Source organism: Salmo salar, chromosome 21 (assembly GCF_965601325.2).
Source record: "Salmo salar chromosome 21, fSalSal1, whole genome shotgun sequence".
Taxonomy (NCBI): domain Eukaryota; kingdom Metazoa; phylum Chordata; class Actinopteri; order Salmoniformes; family Salmonidae; genus Salmo; species Salmo salar.
In genome coordinates this window covers 29,343,379-29,362,197 of record NC_138311.1, presented here as the reverse complement: position 1 = coordinate 29,362,197, position 18,819 = coordinate 29,343,379, and the positions used below count along the sequence as shown (strand labels likewise).

At 42.8% G+C, this 18,819-nt stretch overlaps 1 protein-coding gene across 1 annotated transcript; it reads left to right on the top strand.

Annotated features, from left to right (window-relative positions):
• The first annotated feature begins 988 nt into the window (after positions 1-988).
• Positions 989-17,689, top strand: LOC106582117 (leucine-rich repeat-containing protein 58). The gene is made up of 4 exons (XM_014164870.3): positions 989-1,562; positions 15,477-15,605; positions 16,791-17,068; positions 17,221-17,689. Exons 1-4 carry the CDS (start codon positions 991-993, stop codon positions 17,412-17,414), a joined length of 1,173 nt encoding a protein of 390 aa, XP_014020345.2. The 5' UTR covers positions 989-990; the 3' UTR covers positions 17,415-17,689.
• The last annotated feature ends 1,130 nt before the right edge of the window (positions 17,690-18,819 follow it).

The following is an 18,819-nucleotide window of genomic DNA, read 5'->3' as shown; positions in this document are numbered from 1 at the left end:
TAAGTAGGATATGGGTGAATTGATGTTGCTTTTTAAACCTACATCAGGTTATACACGTTTTGTATATATAAAATGCTATACTCTCGCATGATGTCTTACATAATGTAGTCTACTAGTGGATGAATGCATAATATCCAGGGGAGAGGCGCAGACTGGTTCATCACCATCTTCAACTTTCTCCCAGTTTTAGTTTATTATTGACCCATTACAAATTGATGCACGTCAAACCTGTTTTACCAGCAAACGGGAAACAATAAAAGTCGTGATGTTACTCTATCAGATCAGATCCAAGTGATATAAATGCATGTAGGCCAATGAACGAACGGCTTCAACAGTTAGGGAGGAGCTACTGGAACAAGCCAACCCCGAAACATGTACTACACATACTCACTACTGAATAGTTGCTTTGTCTGTACCAGCCAGGTTCTGGCAATTTACAGTGATCTCTCTCTATTCTACACAATAATCTTGCCAAATGTAAATGACCGACCCATATTATTTTCCTTAAAATATAGTGTGTCGTGTTGCAACCTGGTCTCAGAGCATTTCGTCAACTGCAACGTTACATGAACAACATTGCATGAGTGCGTGAGCAACAATAGCGGACTCGACGTTTCCCCTTCAAAATAAAGGTCTCAGTTGAAACATGCGAACAGATAAAAGCGCTAATATTTGTGAAAACTCTAAAGTGGTGGTCTGTGGGTCTCGCCGAGTTGGCTGATACGCCATTTCAAGGGGGCACAATCCATAGGTTTGGCTGTAGAGTGCAATATAAATATCCCTAATGTAATTATCAGGTCTAATACATCCACAGTTTGTATTTTTGTAAAATGAACTAACACTTGTCCTTATATAATATTACAACCTTGTTTGGCATGATCTAGTGCAATTGTGGCGTGATTCCACTTTTTTCCTCCGTTTGCGTCAGTTTCAATGGGGACTTTTATTTTGAAGGCAATTCCACTATTGTTGCTCACGGTAATGTTGTTCATGACACCCACATGCAACTCGGGCCATTGGCATTGGACTCCTCTCTTTATTTGGAGAACTACAAAGAGTGCAATCACCAGTTTGTCCAGAATATTGAAGAGTAGCCTACGCTGCGAAATGGATTTGCATGAAGGAGCCGCACACGGTGAGGGTGTTTTAGACTTGTCGCGTCTGAATTTGAACACTTTGAGCTTGGTCAACATCAGCGAGGAGCGAAAGATGGGCACCAAGCAGTTGTATCTAAGCTTCAACCGACTGCCCTCGCTTCCCGGATCGGTTTGCATGTTCTCCAACCTCGAGTTTCTTGACATTAGCAACAACGGACTATCGGTCATCTGTGAAGGCATTACTTGGTTAACGAAGCTCAGAACACTAATAGCCAAGAACAACCGTCTGGACGAATTCTCGCTTCCCAAGGAATTCGGGTCTTTGCCGTTGGAGGTGTTGAATCTAAGTGGCAATAGGTTTGAGGAGATGCCAGCGCAGTTCCTGAAGTTGCAGCGGCTACAATCACTTTCCCTGGGGGGAAACAGACTCCAAAGTATTCCAGCGGAAATTGAGATTTTAACCAGGTATGTAGAATACATAACGGTACCAGCTGCTACCACAGTAACTAGCTTGTTGCAGTCACCAGTGATTACATCACAAACTTTCACATAATTTGCAACAAACGGCCTGTCACAATGACCAGTTTAGGCCAACTGTAGTCAGTTTCCTGGGCGAACAGCGAGTTCAGCCAATAGCGTTTAACTGCAGCCTGCAATTCTGGGTGTTCCAGCATGTGGGCATTCCGACTGGAACGTCCCCTCCATCCCATCCCATTGGTTCCTTTATGAAGCCCCCCTCGTATTACATTGGTTCCTGCATGAATGCCGCCTCCCCCCGAACATGACATCTTAATGCTTGTGACACTTTTGAATGTTGGTCAAAGGGAAATCAAAATATTATCAGTTAAAAAAAAAAAAATGATGCCCCTGACTCACGGAGTCTTTCTTGCTAGCTAGCGGGAGCAACACCGGTAGATGGTGTCCCTCAATCCCGCTTGCCGAACACCTGCCTTCACAGTCATTGCGGAAAAACAGTGCCTGACGGGTGGGGCGAAGGACGCTGTCTACCGGTCGTCCCCGCGTCCCGCTAGCACAGCAGGTGGGAGGCTGGGAACGACACCATGTACTAGCTAACTATCTACAGTAGCTTGTTAGTGACACTGCATACTAGTTTGCTAGTTAGCTTGCACACCATGTCGCTCCCCTGTACCGGAGAAAACCGTGCCCGACAGGCAGGGGCTAGGGACACTCCCCAGCTAGCAATGAGGAATCGGCCCGGAAGTGGCCCTCTTCCGGGGGGCCGGAACTGATTGAATCGGCCCGGTGTCGGACTCGGCCCGGAATCAAAATGATTGATTGCCCAGAATCGGCACAAGTACATCAGGCCGTTTCTGTCTTCCGGAATTCAGCCGAATTTGCCGGCATCTTACCAGAATCCCCCCCCAGAAGCGTCCCGATGCAAATCTAAATAAATGTATACAAAATTACCCAATTTAGTCATTTTAAATATTACTATTATACATTGTATACATACAAATTATACTCATCCGACACAATGTTCTTTTGTGGAGTAAACACCATACACCTGGTGACCGTGTCAGCGTGCATGCCCCTGGCCCGCCACAGGAGTCGCTACAGCGAGATGGGACAAGGACATCCCGGCACGGGTCTTGAATCAGCGTCTGTAGCGATGCAGTTTGCACTGCGATGCAGTGTCTTAGACCGCTGCACCACTCGGGAGGCTCCATCCTCAACGCTATTAAATCGTATCAATTGCCTTGCACAAAGTATCAAAATACTACACAGGACTCTTTAAAGAATTTCAAACAATGAGAAAATATGGAAAAATAAATAATGAAATGTTAATTCCATAAAGCAGCCAGTGTAATATTCTGCCAGAGAGTAGCCCCAATCGGCCCGAGCCCCAAGTAATACATTTGGGCCAGATAACTCACCCTGGAATCGGCCCGAGCTCAATCCCCGCATCCTAGCCATAAGTAATACTGCCAAAGGCAGCCCAGACTCAAGCCACATGACGTCGGCCGAGTCTGACTTTCAGCCGAGTGCCCCGACTCTCAGCCGGAATCAGCCCAGATCCACTGTGCTAGCTGCTTACCGGTCACCCCCTCCTCCCGCTAGAACAGCAGGCGGGAGGCTGGGGAAACACCATGTGTTGGCTAGCTTGCGAGTTAGGATGTTAGCTAGCAAATGTTTTCGCCCCCGTCTCCAACCTGCTCTGTACCGGACTAGCTCGCTAAGCTGGCACTCTGTGTCCTTAGCTCCCGCCTGCCGAACACCTGCCTTCGCCGTCTTTAACAGAACTGCAGGAAAACAGTGCCCGACAGGCAGGGATGAAGGACACTGTCTACCAGTGTGAAACTTGCTAGCTACCGTTGTCACACCAGCCCCTTCTTCTGTGGGGTTTATCGGTGGCTGGCATCCAACGTTATTGTGCGTTAATGCCTTCTATTGTACTGGAGTACACCTACTGTACTGGAATCCCGCCTGTCCTAGCTTAAATTGACCAATAGAAGTATAAAGCGATCCAGGAATGCCCCGACTTGCAGGCCGCAATTGCACCCTTCTCAGTTCAGCGGGTACAGGATAGTTCAACTGCCAATGCTGTTGGGGGTTAGGGTTGTAAAGGCTGAACTGATGCCCTTACATCAGTGACTTGTCAGAGGCAGAGATGAGGGAGCAAGCTATACAACTACAACCACTGTGATTATTGTTATTTGACCCTGCTGGTCATCTATGAACGTTTGAACATCTTGGCCGTGTACTGTTTTAATCTCCAGCTGGCACAGCCAGAAGAGGACTGGCCACCGCTCAGAGCCTGGTTCCTCTCTAGGTTTCTTCCTAGGTTCCTGCCTAGGTTCCTGCCTTTTCTAGGGAGTTTTTCCTAGCCACCGTGCTTCTACGTCTGCATTGCTTGCTGTTTGGGGTTTTAGGCTGGGTTTCTGTATAGCACTTTGTGACATCGGCTGATTGTAAAATGGGCTTTAGAAATACATTTCATTGATGCTATGCTGTCTTGTAGCCCACTACCATGGTAGCTTGCCTTTACAAACATAATGCACTTATTTGATTGCCAGGACTGTGGTTAAATGGATTTCAACAGATCCTCACTCCCTGAGCCTAAACTAAAGCAGACTTTATATCGAAACCTAACCTGTATGTTTTTCAGGAAATTAAAACTTTATACCATCACAACATCCAGCTAATCAGGCCTTTAGCAACCCTGACTGGTGTGTGAGATATCCAGTAATCTTATATGTTCTTGGGCAGGGGCATAACAGACTGCCATTGCCACACTCACAAGGTTACTCAGAGCAGGAAATGTGTGGTTCATATGGTGGGGTACACACTGCGCAGCATACATGTAAACAGCCTTTGGGATGACTAACTAGTATTCATAAATGACACACACAAACACTCACTTGCACATGGTGCCTCTTGTGGTCAATATGTGAAGGATGCCAAGTCTGTATAAAGTGCAGGGCAGTGCGTTCCAACGGTACTAAAAAACAAGGTCATCTGGAAGAATTGTTTATTTCTCTCCTTATATCATGTTTACACTGTGCCAGTGGTAGGTTAATATCAGTGAGAACAGTTTAGGATCCTTCTCAGGGGAGGTTCCTCAGTGAATTTCAAAAATAGTGAAACAAAGTTATTCTTTTTAGATAAAACTGTACTAAATATATTCAAATGTCACCAAATAATTGATTAAAATGCACTGTTCTGAAATTAAGGTCTACAGTAGCCTCAGCAGCACTCTGTAGGGTAGCACCATGGCGTAGCCGGAGGACAGCTATCTTCTGTCCTCCTTTGGGTACATTGACTTCAATACAACCTAGGAGGCTCATGGTTCTCACCCCCTTCCATAGACTTACACAGTAATTATGACAACTTCCGGAGGACGTCCACCAACCTATCAGAGTTCTTTCAGCATGAACTGACATGTTGTACACCCAATCAAAGGATCAGCAAATGAATCTAGTACTGAAAGCATACGCTACAGATAGCTGACACTGCATTGCATAACATGTGGTGAGCAGTTGACTCAAAGGGAGAGAAAGACAATAGTTTAACAAATAAATGTTTTTTTTTTTTGGGGGGGGGGGGGGGGGGTTTAGCCTACTCAAACAGAAAATATTGCCATTTTAGCTAGCTGGCTATGGCTATCCAACACTGGAACTCTTCCAAGTCAAGGTAAGCTTTTGGTTTTATTGACGCGTTAGTTCTAGTAGCTATATTGACTATGAGGTGACGACGATGTAGGCTATGTGTAGCGGTTAGTGTTCATGAAATGAAGGTTCGCCTGGTCACAGACCGCTGATGTGTTGTGCACTAAAGTCCACAAGCGAAGGGAAAAGGTGTGAGACGGAGAGCGTGTAGATTCATTTGAAGACGGAAGTTTACATATACTTTAGCCAAATACATTTAAACTCAGCTTTTCACAATTCCTGACATTTAATCCTAGTAAAAAATCCCTGTTTTAGGTCAGTTTAGGATCACCACTTTATTTTTGGAATGTGAAATGTCAGAATAATAGAGTAATTTATTTCAGCTTTTATTTCTTTCATCACATTCCCAGTCGGTCAGAAGTTTACATACACTCAATTGGTATTTGGTAGCATTGCCTTTAAATTGTTTAACTTGGGTCAAACGTTTCGGGTAGCCGTCCCTAAGGCTACCCAAATAAGTTGGGTGAATTTTGGCCCATTACACCAGCTCTGTCAGGAGGAACTGAGTCAGGTTTGTAGGCCTCCTTGCACGCACACGCTTTTTCAGTTCTGTCCAAAAATGTTCTATAGGATTGAGGTCAGGGCTTTGTGATGGCCACTACAATACCTTGACTTTGTTGTCCTTAAGCCATTTTGACTCACCACTTTGGAAGTATGCTTGGGGTCATTGTCCATTTGGAAGACCCATTTGCGACCAAGCTTTAACTTACTAACTGATGTCTTGATGTTGCTTCAATATATACGCATAATTTTCCATCCTCATGATGCCATCTATTTTGTGAAGTGCACCAGTCCCTCCTGCAGCAAAGCACCCCCACAACATGATGCTGCCACCCCCTTTCTTCACGGTTGGGATGGTGTTTTTTGGCTTGCAAGCCTGCCCCTTTTTCCTCCAAGCATAACGATGGTCACTATGGCCAAACAGTTCTATTTTTGTTTCATCAGATCAGAGGACATTTCTCCAAAAAGTACAGTCTTTGTCCCCATGTGCAGTTGTATACCATAGTCTGGCTTTTTTATGGAGGTTTTGGAGCAGTGGCTTCCTTGCTGAGCGGTCTTTCAGGTTATGTCGATATAGGACTCGTTTTACTGTGGATATAGATACTTTTGTACCTGTTTCCTCCAGCATCTTCACAAGGTCCTTTGCTGTTGTTCTGGGATTGATTTGCACTTTTCGCACCAAAGTACAAGTCATCTCTAGGAGACAGAACTTGTCTACTTCCTACGCTGGCTGCGTGGTCCCATGATGTTTATACCTGCGTACTATTGTTTGTACAGATGACGTGGTACCTTCAGGCATCTGGAAATTGCTCCCAAGGATGAACCAGACTTGTGGAGGTCTAGAATGGCTAATTCTTGGCTAATTTATTTTGATTTTTTTCCCATGATGTCAAGCAAAGAGGCACTGAGTTTGAAGGTAGGCCTTGAAATACATCCACAGGTACACCTCCAATTGACTCAGGCTAATTGACATTGTTTATCAGAAGCTTCTAAAGCCATGACATCATTTTCTGGAATTTTCCAAGATGTTTAAAGGCACAGTCAACTTAGTCTAGTAATTGTATAATTGTGATAGTGAAATAATGTGTCTGTAAACAATTGTTGGAAAAATGACTTGTGTCATGCACAAAGTAGATGTCCTAACCGACTTGCCAAACTATAGTTTGTTAACAAGAAATTTGTGGAGTGGTTGAAAAATGAGTTTTAATGACTCCAACCTAAGTGTATGTAAACTTCGACTTCAACTGTAGTTGCAAGAAGGAATTATTTATATACATACATACATGCATACAACGAGCAAAGTGATCATTCTGTTTTTATGTGGTTGCTATGAAAATAAACTGTGTTTGCGTGCGATCCGGGGTGTATTCATTCCGCTGATTCTTTTCAAAAACTTTTCTTAAACGGAAACAAATGGAACGAAACGGGGATTAACATACCTGAATTGGTCCAATAGAAACTCTTAATTTGCAACTGCACTAATGATTAAACCCTAGATGCAGGCTCCCGACGGGCGCAACGGTCTAAGCCACTGCGTCTCAGTGCTATAGGCATCACTACAAACACAGCCTGGATTCGAATCCAGGCTATCACACCAGGCCGTGATTGGGAGTCCCATTGGGCTGAGCACAATTGGCCCAGCGTCGTCCGGGTTTGGCCGGTGTAGGCATTCATTGTAAGTAAGAATTTGTTCTTAACTGACTTGCCTAGTTAAATAAGGGTTATATATTTATATATTTTTTTAGATCAGCTAGATGCAGGCAAGTGTGTGCAAGGCAGCATTGAATGTATCACTGTCTGTCACCTTGATTACAATAAATTCGCTTGACGTGTGCACCTACATTATAAACTTTCATTCATAGGCTAAATTGTAGCAACCTCATGATGGGTACAGGGAAAATTTGAGTGTTGTGTAATAGCCTAAACTATTCAACGTTACATTGAGCTGGGTGAAATGGAATATGAATGACAGTCATCCAACATGCTGTAATATAAATACCTTAAGGCCATGCTCCATCATCTAAAACGGCACCGACCGCCACTGATCTGACTATATAGTTAACATCATAAAAGAGAACTCATAAAGTCAGAGATCAGTGAGTACAACCGGGATGTGGGTCATGTCATGCTGTTAAACAGTAGCCCATTTATATGTTTACCAAAGATAAGTGTGTAAATACTTTGACTTCATCTGGAACAGACCCACATTGGCTTTAATAGTTGTTGTTCCACCCATTCTGTGCCATTTGAGGTGAGTAACTTGGTGGGGGGGGGGGGGGGGGGGGGAACGTTTGATTTCACCTAATTTTAACATTCTCTCATATGCGACATTTAAGAAACAGGGTTGATCGTAACAGGGTTGATGATTTAATCTTCAATCAGCCATAAAACCCCTTGTTGTGTGCAACAGCAGGGGACATTTTTAATGCAAGCTTCATTTAATTTTTTTAAATAATTGTTAACATTTCTATGGATAACAGGGTTGACGTGTTATGCTCGTTTTCCACCACAAAACAGCAAGAAAGAGTAGAACCAGCTCACCTGCTTTTACACTATGATTTTATTTTTTTTATCATAGTTTAACCATATTAAAGTGAATTCAAAAAAAATAATTCTCACATGAAATAAATGTTCTTCAGAAATTACTTTTGGGAAATTCCATGTTAAGTGTCACTGAGACTCAGGTTTTTCACTTTAAAATGTATTTCAAACAAAAGCCAATGATTACAAAGTTGAACAGACCATATAACAATGTACAATGACTACTTTTAACAATTTCCACAAACATTTTATAGAAAAGCATGGTAACAGAATTATGGTTTGTGTCTGTTCCATCATTCTGTTACCAAACTTTACATCTGCACTGTTCTTCAACAAATAACTAGGGCTTGATGCTGAAAACTTGGTGAATTTTTGTGGTCAAGTGGGTTAAAATATTCCTGGAAGTCAGAGGGTACAATATTGTACACCAATGTCTACTTAAAATATCAAAAGGCACTCATATCATGGAACGAACCAGTTACAGTAATCAATCCTGACCCTATTGGCTGACTGTCATCAACTAATTGGATGATTGACTATAGTAAAATCACTAAAAAGCAGTCAGGATTGGGCTTTACCATCTTTGGCAACAAGTTTTGTTACATGTCTTATTCAAGGGTGAGAAAAGAAGAATAAGCCTAACATACACTGCTTTCAGAAAGTATTGTATTCACACCCCTTGAGTTATTCCACATTTTGTTTTGATACAACCTGAATTCAAAATGGATTAAAAAATAATAATTCACCCATCTACACACTACCCCATAATGACAGTGAAAACATGTTTTTAGAAATTGTTCCAATTTATTGAAAATAAAATACAGCGATATCTAATTTCCATAAGTATTCACATACCTGAATACCTTGAATCACCTTTGGCAGCAATTACAGCTGTTAGTCTTTCTGGGTATGTCTCTGAGCTTTCCACACCTGGATTCTGTAACATTTGCCCATTTTTATTAGCAGACTAAACCAGGTTTTCCTCTAGGATTTTGCCTGTGTTTAGCTCCATTCTATTTTTATTTTTTTTAATCCTAAACTCCCCAGTCCTTAATGATTACAAGCATACCCATAACATGATGCCCCTATTCTTGAAAATATGGAGAGTGGTACTCAGTAATGTGTTGCATTGGATTTGCCCCAAACAACACTTTGTATTCAGGACAAAAAGGTAATTGCTTTGCTACATTCTTTGCAGTATTACTTTAGTGCCCTGATGCAAACAGGATGCATGTTTTGGAATATTTGTATTCTGTACAGGCTTCCTTTGTCAATTAGGTTAGTATTGTGGAGTAGCTACAATGTTGTTAAAAACCTCTTAAGGATCGGAACCTTCCCCCCCCCCCCCCCCCCCCCCAATTTTTGCCTAAAATGAAAAATAAATCTAACTGCATGTATCTCAGGACTTGAAGCAAGGATATGCATATTCTTGATACCATTTGAAAGGAAACACTTTGAAGTTTGTGGAAATGAGTGTGTGTGTGTGTGTGTGTGTGTGTGTGTGTGTGTGTGTGTGTGTGTGTGTGTGTGTGTGTGTGTGTGTGTGTGTGTATATATATATCTATCTCGTGCATCCTTATATAAAAAAACTATCGGAATTGGCTGACATTAGCTAAAAATGCCAACATCGGTATCGTCCCGATGTCTGTCTAGTTTAACGCCGATGTGAAAAAATGATGTCAAAGCTGACATGGATTCCTATATGATGTAATGACGCCACGTAAAAATTTGCGCTAAACGTGCAACACAGCATTCCTAACCCACAATGTTTTTTGATTTTATTTGTATATTTGACCTTTTATTTAACTAGGCAAGTCAGTTAAGAACAAATTCTTATTTTCAATGACGGCCTAGGAACAGTGGGTTAACTGCCTTGTTCAGGGGTAGAACAACAGATTTTTACCATATCAGCTCGGGGATTTGATCTTGCAACCTTTGGGTTACTAGTCCAACACTCTAACCACTAGGCTACCTACGGTCTGCTATGTAGCTCAAGCAGTCATATGAAAGAGTAAGAACATTTCAGTGAGACAACTCGAAGGTGAAATCCATTAACGCTAAGATAATGCAAATCATTGCCTTTGACAATCAACCGTTCTCTGTTGTGGGTGATGTCGGCTTTCGCAACTGGTCGAGCACCGGTACACACTAACGTTACCAAGTGCGCTATTCATCAGATGTTGCCTTGCCGGAGTTACAGTAATAGCGTCACTGCTATTAACTTCAGAACATACTATGGAACGGCGTTTGGGTCTTTGCGTGTCAAAAAAGATGCGCGTCAAATAACACTATTTGACCGTCAAATTACACAGTTCTATTATAGAATGTTTTGTGTTCTGAATTTGCACGTGCAAGCCAAGCGCCACCACTACTATCAGTAGCACTGTCAAAGCTATACAAAAAAGTCTGCAAACACTAGCCACTAACGGTGTTTACAATACCACGTTGGTAATAAAGCATGATTTGTTTGACCGCAACTTCTAGGGTAGCTAGCTTTAGCTTGGTACCTAGCTAGCACCAGTAGAAACTGCAGTCATTTTCACTATTCTTAGCAATGATTTAGGAATCCTTGTGAGTAAGTGTTAGCCAGCTACTTAACCCTGTTGCCCAAAGTTAACGTTATATGCAGCCAGCTAGCTTCATCTGGCTAGTGAGACTTGACCTGACCGGGTTATGTGTTGTGAAGCTAGCCACAATAAGGATTTGGCACAATAGTGGAATTTGCGGTTTGCCTTCAAAATAAAAGTACCTCTTTGAAAGTGATGCAGAAGGTTACAATTGGTGGAATCATGTCATATTTATACTAGATAATGTTAACCAAGATTGGAATGTGAAGCAATGAAATGGGCTATCAGTCTAATCGGTGACACCTTAAGAACACAACTGTGAAGAGTTTACGCAAATATTAGCGTTGTAGCTCTTATCGCGGACTGTGACTGTGTGAAATCACCTCCCCAGTCAGCCTATTGTGTTTATTGACATTCATATTGCACTGTACAGCTTTACCTAAGGATTGGGGATCAATGAAATGGGATAATAGTCTACTCAATACCCAATATATTTTTTTCCCAATGTCCTCCTCAGTTATCAGACTCCAAAACATCCACACAGTGTTGTTTTTCCTCGAGAATAGTGTTCAATAGGCTGACGATAAATGTGGCTCAATTCACAGTTGTTTCAGAGTCCCACAATAACAGCTACGATCCTAATGTTCTCTGAGTGTCACTGAGTAGACTGATACCCCATGTCATTGAGCCACAATCCATAGGTAAGGCTGTACAGTAAAATAATCATGCCCCCAATGCAATTCTAAGGTATAATACATCCAGTGTGATTTCAACAGATTTCAGTTCAGTGAACCATAAAGCATGGGAAACAGTGTTTAAACCCTTTACAATGAAGATCTGTGAAGTTATTTGGATTTTTACAAATTATCTTTGAAAGACACGGTCTTGAAAAAGGGACGTTTTTTTTTCTTCTTTTTTTTCCTGAGTTTAGTTAGCTAGCTAACGATAACTACTGAGACAGATTGTTGTTTTTGGGGAAGAACATTGTTTGCATCCATGAGCTAGCTAGCCTTTTTTTATGAGCAGCACTGTTGGTGCGTGAGACAACTTTACCAGCATCATAGCATACGTATCGATGAATCGTTGTGACATATGAAATTCGAATGCATATGAAATTTAAGTGATAGTGTAATAACTATGTAAAAAAAATTAAGGGAGTTAAATTATGTGACGTGCACTCTTATTCAGGTCCGGATTGGTCAAATAGTGTTATTTGACGTGTATCTTTGTTGACACGCAGAGACACAAACGGCGTTCCATAGAAATCCTGGTTGAGAATGAAACGACTGAACAACTAAACAGCAAGTAAGTGAAAGAAATAGGCGTGTGTGACCTTTTTATTTAACTAGGCAATTCGGTTAAGAACAAATTCTTATTTACAATGGCGGACCAACCCCGGCCAAACCTGGACGACGCTGGGCCAATTGTGCGCCGCCCTATGGGACTCCCGATCACGGCTGGATGTGATACAGCCTGGATTCGAACCAGAGATTGTAGTGACGCCTCTTGCACTGAGATGTAGTGCCTTAGACCGCTGCATCCGTGTGTTAACTATTTAACTGTACTAGAATGCTTAAGAACGCTAAAATGTTCAATATCGGTATTGGGGTTTTTGGCAAGGAAAATATTGGATATCGGTATCGGCCAAAAATGTTATATCGGTGCATCACTATATATAACACATTAGATCTGGTAAAATAAAAATGCGTATTCTATTTATTTTTTTGTTCGATCATCTTTGAAATGCAAGCGAAAGACCGTAAAATAATTTTGCAGTTTAGGTGCAATTTTTATTTTGTCCACTAGATGATAGCAATAAGTTTCAGATTGATTCAGTGAAGCGTTGCAGTACTGGACAATATTTTGTATCAAATCTGCCCAAATGTGCCAAATTGGTCAATTGACATTTTCAAGTACATAACTATAGAGAACATACAAGAAGTATATGGTAATACAAAATGTAAGTTTACACACTCCCAGGAATGTCATACATGATGGATCATTAGCTTATACACTAACTTTCACACATCTACATGGCCGGGCAGGGTGGGTGTGGAGCCAGAGATCGCAGGGGCTCAAACTGTAGAACCCAGTTCCTTCATTTGAATATAAACATTTATTTTATCAAACAAAACTATGCTACATTTTATCTCTGACAAATCAGAGCAAGTTTACTGAATGTAAATACATTATTTACCTTCAGAGGTGAATGTATCAAACCAGTTGCCGTGATTTTAAATGTTTTTGTTGTTGTGTACTCTCCTGAGACAATAGCATGGTATTTTTTTCGTTGTAATAGCTACTGTAAATTGGACCGTTAGATTAACAATGCGCTACCTAGTTTATATGGGATTAACAACAATAGTGCATTTTAGATTAACAATAATTTAAACTTTCTGCCCATATAAAACAAGTTTATGTCCTGGAAAGTTTGCTGTTACTTACGTCATGCTAATTAGCACAAGTTAATTAGCACAAGTTAGCTCAACCGTCCCAATAACGCAAAGCTAGAGTAAAATTCAAAGATAGGGTTACAGTCAGTCACTCACTGTGTCTTGTAAACATACTAACCAACACATATTACATGTAAAGAGAGCCTTTCACCGACAACTTCAGAACAGCTGAACATATACACTGTCTCAGATCTACAGTCATGAATGATGGAGGTTGTATGGGACTAGGCCTCTGTGTGTGTTAGTGGTGTAACTGTAGAGTGAGTTGTTGAGATGGCCATGAATGGCTTCTTTAGACCCTCTGGGACAGAGGGGCTGGCTCAGGGCTCAGGCCCCGACACATAATGGCCTCTCCCACTCGCTGCTGTGTCATCAGTTCCACAGGCAGACCAGACCATGGGGCAGATGGGCTGACTGCTCACTTTTAGTGACAGGCCATTACATATCCCTTTCATTCCCTGTCTCTCTGTCCCTGCTGCTCCCTCTGTTCTTCTCTCTTTCTCTCCATTTCCCCAGTGTTCCTCTGTTTTTTTCACTTTTTCATCTGTTCAGAGGGATTGGGATAAAGCAGAATGCTTGTGTATGTGTACATTTCCATTGGTGATTTGTGGACATTGGACAATAGTAATCTTTTTCTCTCTGCCTCAGTCATCAGTTTTGTAAACTGAACAAAAATATATAAACGCAACATGTAAAGTGAGGGTCCAATGTTTCATGATCTGAAATAAAAAAATCACGAGTAACCACGCCAGCCGAGGACCTCCACATTCGGCTTCTTCACCTGCGAGATCGTCCGAGACCAGCCACCCGGACAGCTGGTGAAACTGTGGGTTTGCACAACCAAAGAATTTCTGCACAAACTGTCAGAAACCATTCCCGAGACGCTTGTCGTCCTAACCAGGATCTTGACCTAACTGCAGTTTGTCGTCGTAACCAACTTCAGTGGGAAAATGCTCACCTTCGATGGCCACTGGCACGCTGGAGAAGTGTGCTCTTCACAGATGAATCCCGGTTTCAACTGTACCAGCAGACGGGTGCCGTGTGGGCGAGCAGTTTGCCGACGTCAATGTTTTGTACAGAGTGCCCCATGGCAACAAACACAATTGCATTTTATCGAATGCACAGAGATACCGTGACAAGATGGTGAGGCCCATTTTCATACCATTGATCTGCCGCCATCACCTCATGTTTCAGCACGATAATGCACGGCCCCATGTTGCAAGGATCTGTACACAATTCCTGGATGCTGAAAAATTCCCAGTTCTCCCATGGCCTTCCATACTCCCCAGACATGTCACACATTGAGCATGTTTGGGATGCTCTGGATCGACATGTACAACAGTGAGTTCCAGTTCCTGCCAATATCTAGCAACTTTGCACAGCCATTGAAGAGGAGTGGGACAACATTCCACGGGCCACAATCAACAGCCTGGTCAAGGATATGTGTCGTGCTGCATGAGGCAAATGGTGGTTACACCAGATACTGACTGGTTTTCTGATCCACGCCCCAACAGTGTATGTGACTACCCCACATTGTCTGCTGCTTAGAACTGTGTATTTAGCCTACACTGCATTTGATTGCTCCAAACCTAAACGTCAGTCTTCACTAGATCTAAACTTCTGTCTGAAAAAAAAAAAGAACTGGGACTCTCTAGCAATGCCTCTCTACCTCTGGTGGCCCTTGCACAAAGTCAGAGTAAACACACACACACAGGCAGGTAGGCAAAAAAATCTATTGAAATTCCAGCACCTCTTTGTGCATAGTGTGTCTCCTCTTTGAAACAGTTTGTTTAGCAGTTCCACTGCTCCAGCCCATTCCTCATAGTCACATCTACATACACCTGTTATACTCATTTTTACTATGGATCCGGCTGCTCAATCTTTGATGCCTTGCGCTCACTCTGGTAATGCATTGCTGTCACATACGCATCAATGTCAACATGTGGGAACCCCATTGTGGTACTGATGTGTCAACATGGCTAGTCATGTGTCCACTTGGAACTGTCCAGTATACAATATGTTATGGTGTTTTTAAAGTCCCAAATCCCTTCAGGCATGCTTTACTTGTTAACATAATGTTAATTACCACTTGATATGCTGCTAAACATATTAAACCTCTCTCTCTGTCAGTCTTGAGATGCTGTATTTGGGTGGTAACCTGATCACCTCTATTCCTCCTGAGCTGGCCAACCTGCCCTACCTCAGCTATCTGGTCCTGTGTGACAACCGCATACAAGGTGTACCCCCGCAGCTCACCAGGTAACCACAACACAACCATAACACAGCCTCAACCCCATCTAGAGCATACTGCCACAGCTCACCAGGTAACCACAACACAACCATAACACAGCCTCAACCCCATCTAGAGCATACTGCCACAGCTCACCAGGTAGCCACAACACAACCATAACACAGCCTCAACCCCATCTAGAGCATACTGCCGCAGCTCACCAGGTAGCCACATCCATAACACAGCCTCAACCCCATCTAGAGCATACTGCCGCAGCTCACCAGGTAGCCACAACACAACCATAACACAGCCTCAACCCCATCTAGAGCATACTGCCGCAGCTCACCAGGTAGCCACATCCATAACACAGCCTCAACCCCATCTAGAGCATACTGCCACAGCTCACCAGGTAACCACATCCATAACACAGCCTCAACCCCATCTAGAGCATACTGCCACAGCTCACCAGGTAACCACAACACAACCATAACACAGCCTCAACCCCATCTAGAGCATACTGCCGCAGCTCACCAGGTAGCCACAACACAACCATAACACAGCCTCAACCCCATCTAGAGCATACTGCCACAGCTCACCAGGTAACCACAACACAGCCTCAACCCCATCTAGAGCATACTGCCACAGCTCACCAGGTAGCCACAACATCTAGAGCATACTGCCACAGCTCACCAGGTAGCCACAACATCTAGAGCATACTGCCACAGCTCACCAGGTAGCCACAACATCTAGAGCATACTGCCACAGCTCACCAGGTAGCCACAACATCTAGAGCATACTGCCACAGCTCACCAGGTAGCCACAACATCTAGAGCATACTGTCACAGCTCACCAGGTAGCCACAACATCTAGAGCATACTGTCACAGCTCACCAGGTAAGCACAACACACCCATAATATAACCACAGGAAACTGCAAGTAAGTATTGCAATAGGCAATGTATACCTTGCATATCCCTTGCGTATCCCTTACATACTAATAAAACTAAACTTAATACAACTACAACTCAATAATAATAATAATAATAATAATACTGCTAAGACGGTCATAACCCACCAGCACCACAGCTCAACTGGTTACTACAATACATCCATAGTGGACTACTACAACTTAACCATAACCTAACCTCAGTCTAGATTTCTGTTTATAATGCTCAAAACAATAACCATGGCCTTGCCAATCTCTCTCCCCCCTCAGGCTCCACTCCCTGCGCTCCCTGAGTCTGCATAACAACCTGCTGACCTACCTGCCCCGGGAGATCCTCAGCCTGGTGCGCCTGCAGGAGCTCAGTCTCCGCGGCAACCCCCTAGTGGTGCGCTTCGTCAAGGAGATGACCTACGACCCCCCATCACTGCTGGAGCTGGCGGGTCGTACCATCAAAAGCCGTAACGTTCCATACTCATCCTGCGACATGCCCTCTCACCTGTTGCACTACCTAGACCTGGCCAGCAAGTGTCCCAATCCTAAGTGTGCCGGTACCTCTACTCCACATTAATTTCTCATTGGACTGTGTGTCTGTATTTCTGTCCCTGTCTTTTTTTGCTTGTCTGTATATAATTGATTATGTATACGTATGTGTCAATTTATTTAAGTGTGCTTATTCTCTGTTTCTCCGCTCCCTCCCCAGGCGTGTACTTTGACTCGTGCGTGCGCCACATCAAGTTTGTGGACTTCTGTGGGAAGTACCGGCTGCCCCTCATGCACTACCTGTGCTCCCCAGAGTGCACCTCACCTTGCAGCTCCAACCCCCAGAGCGACGCTGAGTCAGAGGATGAGATCAGCGTGCCCGCCTACCGCCTGCAGAGGGTGCTGCTGGGATAGCAGGAAGTGGAAGGGCCTACAGTCCTAACCATGTCAACAACCTCAGAACCCGTCTTTCTCTATGTGACTGGACGGTACTGTAGGGATGAAATCTGACCCCTCTGGTCTCGTGTGTGTGTGTGTGTGTGTTTGATGCAAGATGCTAGACGCACAAAGACATACACTCACACACAAACACACTCACACGTGCGAGATATCCGGTTGTCAATGTGGACCTAAACCAGGACAAATGTCTTTAGGTGGGTATGTCCCCTGGAACCCATTGACACAGTCACTATAGCCATCTAAAACTGGGGGACAAATGATGTGAGGGATCTTACCTCTATTTCTCAGTAACACTACAGATCACTGATGCCTTCAGACTTTGAGCAGTGCCTTTAACAGATGAAGCATTACACACCATTCCTGATGGTTTCATGGGTAAACATAGGAGGGCAGTAGAAACCATAACTTTGCCAACTCGCTATGTGAGCTATTGGAAGGTTTTTCATGATTTTAGAACACTATCACACCATTCCTTAGAGTCAGGATATGAACAATTTAAGATTTCTAATGGCCTGAAAACAGAAAGTGTGTGACCCGTTCTTTGTAAAAGCTTTGTTTTTCTCTCACATACAGGAAGTCGATCTAGGCCAGGCAGAGTGTGAATGGACGCCTGAAAGGAGAAAATCAAACGTATCTGACAAGATACAATGAATGTTTGTATTTCCAGCTCTTGGTTTTCTCAAAATTTGACAGATATAGATATATGTATTAACACTTTGTATGTTGGAACATTTAGACAACTTCTCCAGAAGGTACATGTTTAAGGTAACTGGAAGAATAATACAGTAGCTGGCCTTTCAATAATGCTGGTCTATTGTTACAGTACCATGTAGTAGTGCTTTTGAATGTATGTGTATATGCCTTATTGAAGAGAAAGGGAATTCTAGAAAGAAAACAAAGTGAGAAAAGAACAGAACAAAACAAACAATTTTTCTTGTACCCTGAAATATGTAACAATTCACTTTTTTAAATGTTCTATTTATGATCCGTTAACACTTAACTTGACATCTAGTGTCATAACATGTTATGAAACATACATAACAGCTGACATAACCTGTCGTAACACTGTCATGACACATATTTAGACCTCTTGTGACATTGCGTTATTTTATTGCTGGTTATGACCCCTACATAAAACCTACCACAAAAGGCAAAACATCCATTACACCATAACCTACATCAACAGTATTTTTATGTTATATAACATTTTCTGAAATGTACTCTATTAAATTATCATTGTAATTGTGCACACATTGATGTCAGACATGCAGCTACCACAATGTTCTGTTGCTGATGACTGGGATCAGATTTCAGGAGCAGGACTGATGACTAACATAGGCCTATCATGTACATGCTCTTA

Coding starts and splice junctions, on each gene's coding strand:
- LOC106582117 (XM_014164870.3), top strand. CDS start 991: ATGACACCCACATGCAACTCGGGCCATTGGCATTGGACTCCTCTCTTT. Junction 1,563..15,476: donor GAAATTGAGATTTTAACCAG/GTATGTAGAATA, acceptor TCTCTCTGTCAG/TCTTGAGATGCTGTATTTGG. Junction 17,069..17,220: donor TCCCAATCCTAAGTGTGCCG/GTACCTCTACTC, acceptor CTCCCTCCCCAG/GCGTGTACTTTGACTCGTGC.